The following is a 12301-nucleotide window of genomic DNA, read 5'->3' on the forward strand; positions in this document are numbered from 1 at the left end:
ATTTTTTTTTGGAATATATATATTTTTTAATGTCAGTTTGTTGTTACGACAGTTTTCTATTTTTTTTTGTTGGTTTTATCATCGATTGTTCGAATCAAAATTCTAAGATTTTATTTGTACATTGTCAATTTGATCATTTTAGTCAGATTAATCGAATATTTTCTTAATTTCAATAGGCATATCAAACCAATGAACTGGAGCAAATTAAAGTCCTAGAAAATGCGTTTCTAGGGGTCTATACAAGAGAGATTAGAGATTTGACTGAATCTGATCTTGAAATTTTCTTCCGTCGGCGGTGTAGATAATTTTCTGTAAGTTTCTTCAGTTCGGAGAACACAAAAATAGACGAGGTCAGTGCAACAAGGAAAAGTAAATCTGAAAAAAATGCATGAATTTTATTAAAATATATATTTGAATATTGTAAATTGAAAATTGTAATTACCCAAAAAGAAGAATAAGACTTCAGAGACTATTTTACAATTTTTTTCTATTTTGAAAAATAATGATGATCTTATCATAGATTTTTAACTTAAATCAAGTAAATTGCGTATCAATACATATCGACCCTTTAAACTGTAGAATGGGGAGACGGCCCTTGAACTTCAGTTATGTGTGTCCAATGAGCTAGAAACAGCAAATTGTTCAGTGTACAGTGTACGTAATTTGAAACATACGCAAGGTGAGTAAAAAAAGGTGTGATTTGCGGCGCCTTGTGCAAAATTGTACCTTTTTGTGCATCTATCCTGTATGGCCATTGAAGTACCAAAAAAAAATACAAATTTTCATAAAATATTGAAAAAACACCATACAAGAGAGTTGCACAAAAAAGTAACAATTTTGCACCAGGCGCCGTAAATCACACTTTTTTTTGCCTCACCCTGTATATCATTATATTATCATTAAAGTTTATTGACTGTTAAGTTCTTAATGTTAAAAAAATTTGACGTATCCAAATTGAATTATTTGACCATTTGATAGCATACCTTGTAAAGCTAGAGCCTCAGTTTGGAAAATGTACTGCAAGGGGGGAGCGTACACAACCAGAAGCTGACCCACCAGCGAAAACAGGACTGCCAGGCAGAACGCTTTGTTGGTAAACAAACCAATTGTAAACACAGATTTCGTCTGAGATCTAAAAGTGTACAATATAAAAAAATTAAATGTATTTTTAATTTTTTTTTTAATGTTTGCCATAAATCATCAAGTCACCTCCCCTCCTTCAAATACACTTGTGCAAAAAAAATATCAATATAGAGATAGAATTAATTTCCCCCCCCCCCCCCGCTGACGAGTGTTGATGGAAAGAGATTAGAAATTACTTTTAAAAGAGAAAATCATAATAATGAAGAAAAAATCAAGAAAATAAAAAGTGATATCAAGATGGGGGGGGGGAGAGGGTTGAGTTATTAAACACCTCTTACAAAACATTTATTATATTTCTTACAGATGCAAAATATGTAGCTATTATAATAATGATGAATGATGATACTTAACAAATACTTTCAAGCTATTTTACTTCTTAATTGGCAGTAAAAATAACAACAAAATAGGGAGTAAAAAAAAATTTCAAAATTTCAAAAATCTCAATTTTTCTACTCTGCCACTTCTAGAAAGTAAATAAAAATATTCCTTAATTATATAACAGTAAACACAGTATTCAACAATCAGATAAATCAGGAAAAGTCTGTCATCCTTGATCAGTCAAAGGTTTAAAGCGTAAAGTTGTGAATCTGGACTGTTCCTCTTTATTTAAGTTTACTGTCCCTTTAAAGGGACTGTTAAGGAAAAATGAAAGGGAGTAAAAGCTGAAACTTAAACACTAGAAAATCTAGAACTCTAATTTTTTGTTCAAAATAGCTCAAATTTTTAGAATCGGCAAATTTTAGGCGAAGGCATTTTTTCTCAAAAAAAAAAAATATTCTGTGCGCGCACCAAACTGGGCTATGGTGGGCGCGCCTGACATTCATCAGTTGCAGGACAAAATTTCATTATAGATTGTTGAAATTTCTAGGATTTGCCCATGAAGATATTTTACAATTTTTCATACTCTTTTCATAAGTTCCTACTTTGATGCGCGCACGCTGCATTTTCAGTAGTTGTATGATCAGTTTTTAACCTAGCCTACTGCAATTTTCAGGAATTTAATCTTGTATTAACTATACATCTTTTTCTGAAAAAAAGTTTGCTCTACGCGCATTTCGGCCTATTTATAACACGCGCCCTTTATATCTTTAATATTTCAATTGTCTGTTTCAATCCTGAACTGCAAAATCTGTTTAAAAACAGTGTACTTCCTTTAATTTCATGAAAAATTTCCGCGCGTTTTAAATTCGATTTTTTCTGTGCGCGCGCGCTTTTTAAAAAGTTTCTACAGATAATTATGAATTGTAATCCACAATAATTTCATCTGATTAAAATGATTTCAGTCACCTACAGATGGAATTGTTGTAGATTAAAGAAACAAAAATGCGCGCGCACGCGCACTAAATGAATTTAAAACATGAGTGAATTTCTTCATGAAATTAAAGATAGTATAGTGTTTCTGAACAGATTTAGCAGTTTAGGATTGAAACAGACAATTAAAATATTTGCGATAAAAAGGCGCGCGCGCTATAAATGAAGAAAAAACTATTTTAAATTCATGTAACATTTAGATATATAAAGATATGATTCATAAGTAATTTGTTATTAAATTTTTTTTTTGTGTATAATCAAAATTGTAGCAAAATTCGAGCCATTCTCACCAATAATTCAAATAATGCCAGCTAGTAGCGCGCTGGTCAGAGTGGTCAGCTATATATGCTTTACTATTGAAACATTACTAGGATTATAGTATAAAAGAATTGGCATAGTTAAAGAAACAGAACTGGCAGGTTTGTTTGTGTATATGAAAAAGGGTTTTCTTATCCATGGCTGGATGTTTAAATTTAAAGGAAGTTAATTTTTTACCAACAATTTTCAAAAAAAAATTTCTCTCAAAATCCGCTGATTTCCGTTATGCCAACATTTTTCTTTTTAAAGTTAAATGTTCATATTTTGCTCATCAATTAGGCCCATGACGACAGAAATGTGCAAATTTTTCCCCATAAGTTTAAAAATAAGATTTTAAAATTTTTTCGCCAAAAATAGTTTTTTTTTTTACCTTCTAATTTCATCAAAACTTCCAAACTAATAAATATTTCATAATAATTTTAACCCAAAAATATGCATATATTTTCGAATTTTTTTCGAGATGAAATTTTTGAATTTTTCACATGCCTGGACACATAGCGCTGCCATTGGTGGAAATTCTGCAAGTATAAATACAGATTTTTCCTCAATAGTCCCTTTAAGAAGACAAAGAACCCGGATTACCTGCAGGACAGAGCGTTGAACATATCGAAGAAAACAAAGCAGGTAAAGGTCATCGTAGTGTCCCGGGCGGTCATCTTTCCGTCCTCCATCATCTCCTTGAACACGTACAAGGTCCCGCAGACGATGATGACCGCAGACAAGACGATGTTGATCAAAAGGTCACGAGACAACATGGCTTGCTAAATAAAATCAAACATAAGCAAATACGAGAAAACAGATCCGAGTGTTTGTAAAACACTTTGGAATTGTATCTTTAAAAACTATGAATTTTTTTTGTACAATATTTTTAGAAGTTCAATGACTTTGTCAAGCATAATTTTATATGCGATAAATATAAGTTAAGGGTTGAGGGCGGCAGGCCTAATAGTCTAAGAGTATAATATTTTAAAACATGACCACACAAATAGACAAAAAATAGTTTTCATCGAACTGTATACCCCGGGGATGAGGGTAGTTAAGAATATATCGCCTAATAGTCCCACCTTTGTATCTCTTGGAGGTTTCTTCATGATATCCGGATCTGCCGGCTCCACCCCAAGGCTCTGTGCCGGGGGGCCGTCCATAATTATATTAATCCAGAGAATCTGCATAGGGTTCAGAGGGTTGGGGGCATCCATTAACGTTGACAAGGTGATCAAGGAGAGCGCGGCAATACTTGTGCTCATCTGAAATCGGACAAAGTTCCGAATATTGTAGAAAATAGATTTTCCCTCTTCAATGGCGGACAGGATGGTGGAAAAGTCGTCGTCCAGCAGAATGACGTCACTGGCCTCTTTGCAGACGTCAGAACCGGACTTACCCATTGAGATTCCGACGTCAGCACATCTGACCGCCACGCCATCGTTGACACCGTCACCGGTCATAGCAACAATAAGATTGTGCGCCTGTAATATAGTAATATTAGTAGTAATAATTGATTTTATTTAAAAAAAATTTATTTAACACAGAAACTCTTTTAGATATGTGTTATTATTGTTTAAGTCCAGGGGCGCATTTTCTCTTCCATTTTTTTTTTTACAATTAAACTATGGATAAAAAAACCATATCCTAGTAGAATTTTGGCGAAGTTTTGTTACCTGAAGCGCCTTTACAATTCTAACTTTATGTCTCGGAGTGACCCTGTAAAAAACAGAGGCCGACTTCACCACCGTCTTGAGGTCAGCCTCACTGAGTCGGTCAATCTCGGATCCGGATAACGCGGAGCCTCTGGCTGTCGATTTATCACTTAACAGGCAAATTTGACGAGAAATTGCAATTGCTGTTTCTTTGGCGTCTCCAGTTAGCATCAGTGTTCTGAAAAACATAATGTAGAACTGACGACACAGCAGCGCAACTGACGTATTTTGCTAGGGAAGATAAGGGCCTTTTTTTGATTATCGAATCCTGGAAGCTTTATGTGATGGCAATTTCACCAATTTCACCAGCTTTTGACGTACATGATGAAATCTCTAAGATAGCCAGCCCCCCCCCCCCCTCACTCCAAAGGTGCAACTGCATATCTAACGCAAACTATTAAGTAAGAATGTAACACCTAACTACACTGCCATCTATTGAATAAAAATGAAACCTGACTCCGCTCTCTGCTAGTGTGCTGATGGAATCAGGAACCTTGGATCTGGGCGGATCTTGCATAGCAACTAATCCAGCGAATACAAGAGATCCAGCTCCAGGACCGTACGCCAGGGCTAGTACTCGTAGTCCTCGGCCTCCTGCGATCAATAAATCAATCAATCAATCAATCAACCAACCAACCAACCAACCAACCACATTCATAAACACAATGTTTCATGCTCTTTGCAGTCTTGAATAGGAGCTTTATAATACTATTAGAATAACGTTATGTAAACCAGCTTAAAGCTGTCTAAATTCTCCTGGCCTCATGCTGCAATGATTTTACATATATCTATTTAACTTATAGTTTTTAAAGTATAAGTTTTGCACAAAAAAAAATAAGATTTGATTTATTGTTAGAAACGCTAATTTAAGTTCAAGATTAACCTAATTCTGCGGCGTGTCTGACCATGTCTGCCGGCACGGTTGACCCCTCTAGGGGAACAGGTTGACCATGCTGACGGTACAGCCTGCATCTACTGAGTACACCTTCCAGAGCACCTTTCATGTACTCACATTTTCCCGCATTATTCTCAGTGTTCTGAACGTTGAATAATAAACATTAATCATTAAATATGTTATTTTATTAACAGGGTTAGACACTAGGATGAGAATTCATAGGGTATAGACGATTGGGATTGAGATTTAGGATTGGGATCCGGATCCGTTGGATCCGCAACATTTTGGCTTCCTGGATCCGGATCCGCAAAAATATGCGGATCCACGGATCCGGATCCAAGGGAATAAATGTAAACCAAAAACTGCAAAAAAAACTTTTTTACTCCTAAAACCCAAATCCGAACTTTTGCAAAAAGAGAGATTATAAAAATGGTTCATCAAACTTTTGGATAAAAATAAGCGAAAAAAATAAAACAAAAACTTTGAAATTTTTTTTTGTTAAAAAAATCAGTAAATATTAAAAAAATGACCTGGATCCAGATCCGGATCAATTTTTTTACAGTACGGATCCAGGATCCGGATTCGGATCCGCATCAAAATTAAATGGATCCTAAGCACTGGACGATTGTATGAAATTTGTTTACTCCGTTTTCTTGCATTCAGGGTTCCTTGCAGGCCAAAACTGTCTTTATTTTTGTGCTTAATCATTATATAAACCATTAAAATACTTCTTAAATATAAAAAACCCAAATTCAGTTCTAAGGATCCATTTAAATTTGATGCAGATCCGGATCCTGGATCCGCACTGGAAAATGGATTCGGATCCAGGTTATTTCCATAAAAGGGAGGGGGGGGGCACAAAACGTATTACTCTCCGGAAAATTTAAACAGTGGTTAAACATAACTTAGAATTGTCGTAGGAGGCTGATTTTTGCATGCAAACTCAGAATTATGTATATTATGTGCATTTTTTGGTTTTGAAGGAATCTGAGCAAAAGTGCGCGCGCGCGCGCTTTTTGAGAAAAAATACGACTTTTTTGACAGTAAATCAATGTTAACTTCATTAATTGCACTTGAAAATTTTTCCTGACACTCTTGAAACAAATATGCGCTAAAAAAATTCAACCCCAAAGGCTTAAATGTCCGCGCGCGCGCGCAATAAAAGAAAATATCTTTGAATACTTATGTGCTAAGTTTGGCCCAAGTTAGAATAACAGTTGCATGTGATACATCAAACTATAGCAAAATTGGGACAAGGAATTCATTTCCGAGGTCAAAATAAACATTGGAGCATTCTGACCGGCGCGCTAGTAGCCAACCATTACATTATGGGTCATCTTAGTACATTTTTTACATGTTGTATGTCGATTTATAGGTAATTTGGCATGAGGAATTCATTTCTGAGGTCAAAATAAATATTAGAGCATTCTGACCGGCGCGCTAGTAGCTGGCAGTTTCATTATGGGTCATCCTGTAATATGTTTTGCATGTAGTATGTCGATTCTGGGGTACTAGAAACAAGGATTCTCTTTCTTAGGTAAGAAAAATTAAGTTTCAGAACTCTGATCGGCGCGCTGCTGGCCATAGGGTAATTATGGGGTCCACCTATCATAGTTTTTCTAAAGTTTGCTCAGGTTGTATATCAGGGTTTAGGTATTAGACCACAGGAATGAAGAATCCATCTAGGTGGAGTAAATCACAAGCAGAGCATTCTGACCTACTGCTTTGTGGTTTATCCTACCAAATTCGAGGACATAACGGAAAGCATCTTTAAATTGGTATATTACCATATTTCTTAGAATCCAGGTCACAAGAATCTGAAAAGAAACAATTTAAGCATGTTTGATATAGAAAATGTATTCATTTGCAGGGTCATTTCTGAAATCGACGAAACACAGGGTTTGAAATCTTGAAATCCCGCAATCCCTATTTGTCGACCATCATTCAGCGCTAAGCGGCATTCAACTAATTACGAAGCTACTAGCGAGCCGGTCAGAATGCTCTAATATTTATTTTGACCTCAGAAATGAATTCCTCATGCCAAATTACCTATAAATCGACATACAACATGTAAAAAATGTACTAAGATGACCCATAATGTAATGATTGGCTACTAGCGCGCCGGTCAGAATGCTACAATGTTTATTTTGACTTCGGAAATGAATTCCTTGTCCCAATTTTGCTATAGTTTGATGTATCACATGCAACTGTTATTCTAACTTGGGCCAAACTTAGCACATAAGTATTCAAAGATATTTTCTTTTATTGCGCGCGCGCGCGGACATTTGAGCCTTTGGGGTTGAATTCTTTTAGCGCATATTTGTTTCAAGAGTGTCAGGAAAAATTTTCAAGTGCAATTAATGAAGTTAACATTGATTTACTGTCAAAAAAGTCGTATTTTTTCTCGAAAAGCGCGCGCGCGCGCACTTTGGCTCAGATTCCTTCAAAACCAAAAAATGCACATAATATACATAATTCTGAGTTTGCATGCAAAAAATCAGCCTCCTACGACAATTCTAAGTTATGTTTAAGCACTGTTTAAATTTTCCGGAGAGTAATACGTTTTGTGCCCCCCCCCTTTACTAATTTTTTTAACAAAGCAAAATTTTAAAAAGGTTGTCTTATTTTTTTTCGCTTATTTTTATGTTAAAACTTGATGATATGGGGATTGAGAGTAATTTTATTGAAGTTTTTGTTGATATTTTACATCTTGGATCCTGATCAGTGGATTCGCATATTTTTGCGGATCCGGATCCAGGAAGCCAAAATCTTGCGGATCCAACGGATCCGGATCCTAAGCACTGCTTTAAATCGTCATATTTTTAATGTTTTGTGTCGTCTATAAAGCCTATTCTTTGTGGGTAGCCCTGTTATTATAAATTCCTAAACATAATGTCCGGAAGTAATTTTGAGGGAATCGAATTATAGAACCCCGAAAAACTTTGTTTTGGAAAAGAATATAAGTAAGTTTAGGGCTGAACAGCATTTGCTCTTGAAATATTATTTTTGGAAGGTCCTGTTTATTTTCATTAAATCTAAGGCGCAACAAAATATTTTTGGTAAAAATAATAACGCATAAAAGTTTTAATTGCAATTGCACTTGGCATATAAAATTTTCATCATTTTACATTTACAGTAAGACTAATACAAATTTGGAATTGGAAGACGACTGTTAAGTGTTGAAATACAACATGTGTGCGGTGTTCACAGACCCATTTCACTTTAAAGTTTATTTTCAAGCTATAGATAAAACAATTTCCTTTATGACATCAAATGTCGTCTCTCTGTTACACAGCTTTATGGGTCCTACCACTAGTTTTAATAAAACATTTTAATATAAAATATTCAAAAATAATAAACATGTCTTACCTCGCAAATAACTGTCATCGTTTTAGTCTCCGACGAAAACGGAATTTCCTGGATTGTCTTGAACTTGCTCCGGAAATCTTTTCTTGAAATTTTCCCCGCCATACTGAGCAGCGCGCCCTCTGTAGGCTGGCCGCGCAGCACCTCCCCTGCTATGTGCGCGTTGTTGCAGAGCGTGGCTATTTGAGCAATGATCTCGAGGTCGGACTGTGTGGCCTCGAAGTTCTGACTTTCGACAATATCACATCTTCCATCGGTATTATATCCCGTTCCACTTACCTAAACATTTCAAGTGTAGAATGCGTGAAATCCTCGCCACCAATTATAATTTTTAATGTGCAATTTTTCATAAAAAATTAAATTAAATAAAATAAAATTAAATTAATTAAGATTAAATTCTGAATTTTTATCTTTATTTTTTGTCCTGGAAAATCAAGGATGCCAGCATTGAGAAAAATTAAACCCGATTATTATAAATATTACCTTAACTTCATCTCCACAAGCTGTTACAATTGTTGTTACCGTCATCTCGTTACAAGTTATAGTTCCTGTTTTATCACTGCAGATCACATTCACGCACCCGAGGGCCTCAACAGTCGGCAGCTTCTTGACGATGGCCTGCCTCTTGGCCATCCTCATCACACCAAGGGCCAGGGTGACCGTGGTCACTATAGGGAGACCCTCAGGGATAGCGGCTACAGCCAAACTCACCTGTATAGAATAATTTTTAAATTGATTGCGTACTTTTTAAAAAAACATACATTTAAAGAAATTTTAATTATAATTTCAAGTTACCCTCCATGCAAAGATATTAATTGGAATAAAAAATTAACTTATTCTGTTAAGAATATGTATTTTCTAACATCAAAGAGTTTGAAAATTAAATTTTCATCCAAACTTTCTTTAATTTTGTAAAAAGTTAAACCACTTGATGCAAACTTTGAATATAAATTTTACATCTTCATAAAAATATGAATTATTACTATTCTTAAAGGACAACCCAGCATTCAATGAAATAGGGGTCGGCGCTCCTAGCCGCTGAATCGAAACGAAAACAAAAAAACTTATAATTTTAAACATTTGCGCAGTATTTCTACAGCATTACACTTGTATTTACTCTTCTCTGTTTACAGATTAATAAAAATAACATATTTAAAACCTTCAAAAAAAAAACACATTAGATAAATTCAAGAAATTCTTCCTTCATCCAAGAAGTCCTGTTTACTTAAAGGGACTGTCTATGCAATTTCATGTGACCCTTTATTTACAACAGAACTCATATTTGAGTAACAATGAGGAAGATATCCACGTTATTTTGTCTTAAAACGAGTAGAAATCTGACAATTTCCTACATTATCAGCATAGCATAAATCCTGAAGTCATTTTTATAAAGAATCCGCCATTGGCAATGATCAATTTTTAGCTAATTGAACTAGGATAACTCATTCATCTTTGACCAGAGAAAGGTTATAAATGGATTCAATTGAAGTTACGCCTACAGTAACTTATAACACATACAGCCGGAAATTCCTAGAATGTGGCATGAAGCACACTGAGTTAACTTACCCCGATGTTAAACATGCTGAGCATCTTCTTCCCCTGTATGAGCCCGATGACCATGATTAGGAAGATGACCAGGAAGCTGTAGGCAGACAACTGCTTGCCCAGCAGGTTCATCGAGTTCTTAACATTTACAAGATTGTTAAATCCGATTTGATTCCGAATACCCGTCAACTCCGTTTTGATTCCGTATCCGCTCCGTTTCATTTAGGTTCGTTTCCATATCTGACGATTCCGTTTAGTTTCCGTACTGCTTAATTCTATTTCCGTATCTGCTCACTTTTGTTCCGGCAAAATTACATTTTCGCGTTCTATTCTTTTTTTTCGGTAACAACGGATTATTCTTAAACCGTATTTGTTCCATGTAGTTCTCGGATTTCGGCGTATTTTTTTTCCACACTTTTTTCTAAAGGCCTACCTGAAGGGGTGTGGGTGGAGATTCTTCCTCCGACATCATTCTAAAAAGTAATCTTTATTAGATTAATTTTAAGATTAACTTCAACCTGTAGTTGGAACATAAACAAAGCAATAACAGCGGCTTTTCGTTTTTAAGTAATTAGTTTTCAACTCGAGAATGGAGAAACTAAATTAAAAAATTTGAAAGTTTCTCAATTTCTCAATTGCTGAATTTTAGCTGTTGAAAAATTAGAAAAATACTTTTTGTTTCGAAAATTAGTAATTATTATCCACAAAAGCTCAAAGAGACGAATGTGTAAGGAACCCACGGGGGGATGGGGGGGGGGGAATTAAAGCTGTAAGTATTTACCTGAAAACCTGACCGAACTGAGTTTTTTCTCCAGTAGCAACCACAAGCCCGGTCCCCCGTCCCCCACTCAACATAGTTCCCATAAATGCTGGAAATAATACAATTAGATATTGACAGAAAAATTCATTAAAAATGTGGTTTTATAAAATCTAATTCGAACTTTTTATCTAATTTTCAGGATAAAGTATATATTTTTTCGTGCTTTTTAAAAAGAACATGAATCATTAATAAAGTAAGTTCCTTATATATTTATCAGCCTTTTGAAAAACATTATTCTTACTCCTACCACGCTATGGTATATTACTTTACAATCCCTTAGGACAAATGAACAATATAAAGTCTAACTTAGCGAAAAAAACCTAACAAATTATGTAACTACTGAAAAAAACTATTTTCAAAGAGGGGTGGGGGTGGGGGGGGGGAAGAAAAATTAACAGTTATGCCCGAATTGCCTAAAGAGAAACCAATACCTGTATTCTTCATCTGTGATGGATCAATAGATTCTGATTTCTGAACCGGATTTACATTTTTCCGAACCGGTTCTGTCTCCCCCGTTAGACTAGACTCATCAATAGAGATATCGAAGGAGGATATCAGCCTAAAAAACAAAAATGACTGATCTTAAACTTTTTTAAAGGACTTTCACGTCACCTTTTATTTCAGGAGTGTCATATTCGATTCACAACGTTATTTATCACTTACTTTACTTTAATGTACTTAATTTTAAGATAGGAAAACCAGGATATCTTCATCATTTCTGCGAAAGATCAAAGGGTTCCAATGTGAAATTAAATCTCATATAATATAATAGTAATTTCAAATTTAGAGAAGATATAGTTTTTGTGATTTTACAAGAAAATATGATGCTATAGAAAGGGACCTAGAAGAAACCGACCTAAAAGGTATACAAACTAATTACTGTGTAGTTATAATTTTTCACAAATATCGAGTTATTTTTACATATTTTTCACATTTTTAACCCTGGTCCAACTAAACCAGCATGTCTTTAATTTAAAGATATAATATGTTTTCAGGTGAGAATTTTTGTTAGGTCGGATCGGAGGGTCCAGGTTTTCATGTCGTTTTTTCTCTTCAAAATTCGTAGTCCGCTTATTCTTCGCAGTTGTTATTAAAAATCCCATTTGCTCCCAGAAAATGCTCACACTCCTCCTTGCTATGTAAACAAAGATACAAGTGTGTATATTTTCAATGAATTTGATGACCTGGAGGTGGGGGGGGGGGGGG

General features: G+C 35.1%; 1 protein-coding gene across 1 annotated transcript in view; it reads right to left on the bottom strand.

Moving 5' to 3' along the window:
- Positions 1-230: 230 nt before the first annotated feature.
- Positions 231-12301, bottom strand: part of LOC111701338 (calcium-transporting ATPase type 2C member 1) — a gene marked incomplete at its 3' end in the record, with an annotated part of 23600 nt that continues 11529 nt past the window's right edge. The window contains 13 exon segments of the mRNA XM_023472587.1: positions 231-375; positions 984-1132; positions 3355-3533; positions 3837-4238; positions 4431-4647; positions 4922-5063; positions 5353-5506; positions 8734-9009; positions 9214-9441; positions 10297-10413; positions 10709-10748; positions 11057-11144; positions 11527-11654. Coding sequence (XP_023328355.1) covers positions 236-375; positions 984-1132; positions 3355-3533; positions 3837-4238; positions 4431-4647; positions 4922-5063; positions 5353-5506; positions 8734-9009; positions 9214-9441; positions 10297-10413; positions 10709-10748; positions 11057-11144; positions 11527-11654 — 2260 coding nt within the window.

The sequence above is a fragment of the Eurytemora carolleeae genome, unplaced genomic scaffold (genome assembly GCF_000591075.1).
Source record: "Eurytemora carolleeae unplaced genomic scaffold, Eaff_2.0 scaffold26, whole genome shotgun sequence".
NCBI classification, from domain to species: Eukaryota; Metazoa; Arthropoda; class Copepoda; order Calanoida; family Temoridae; genus Eurytemora; species Eurytemora carolleeae.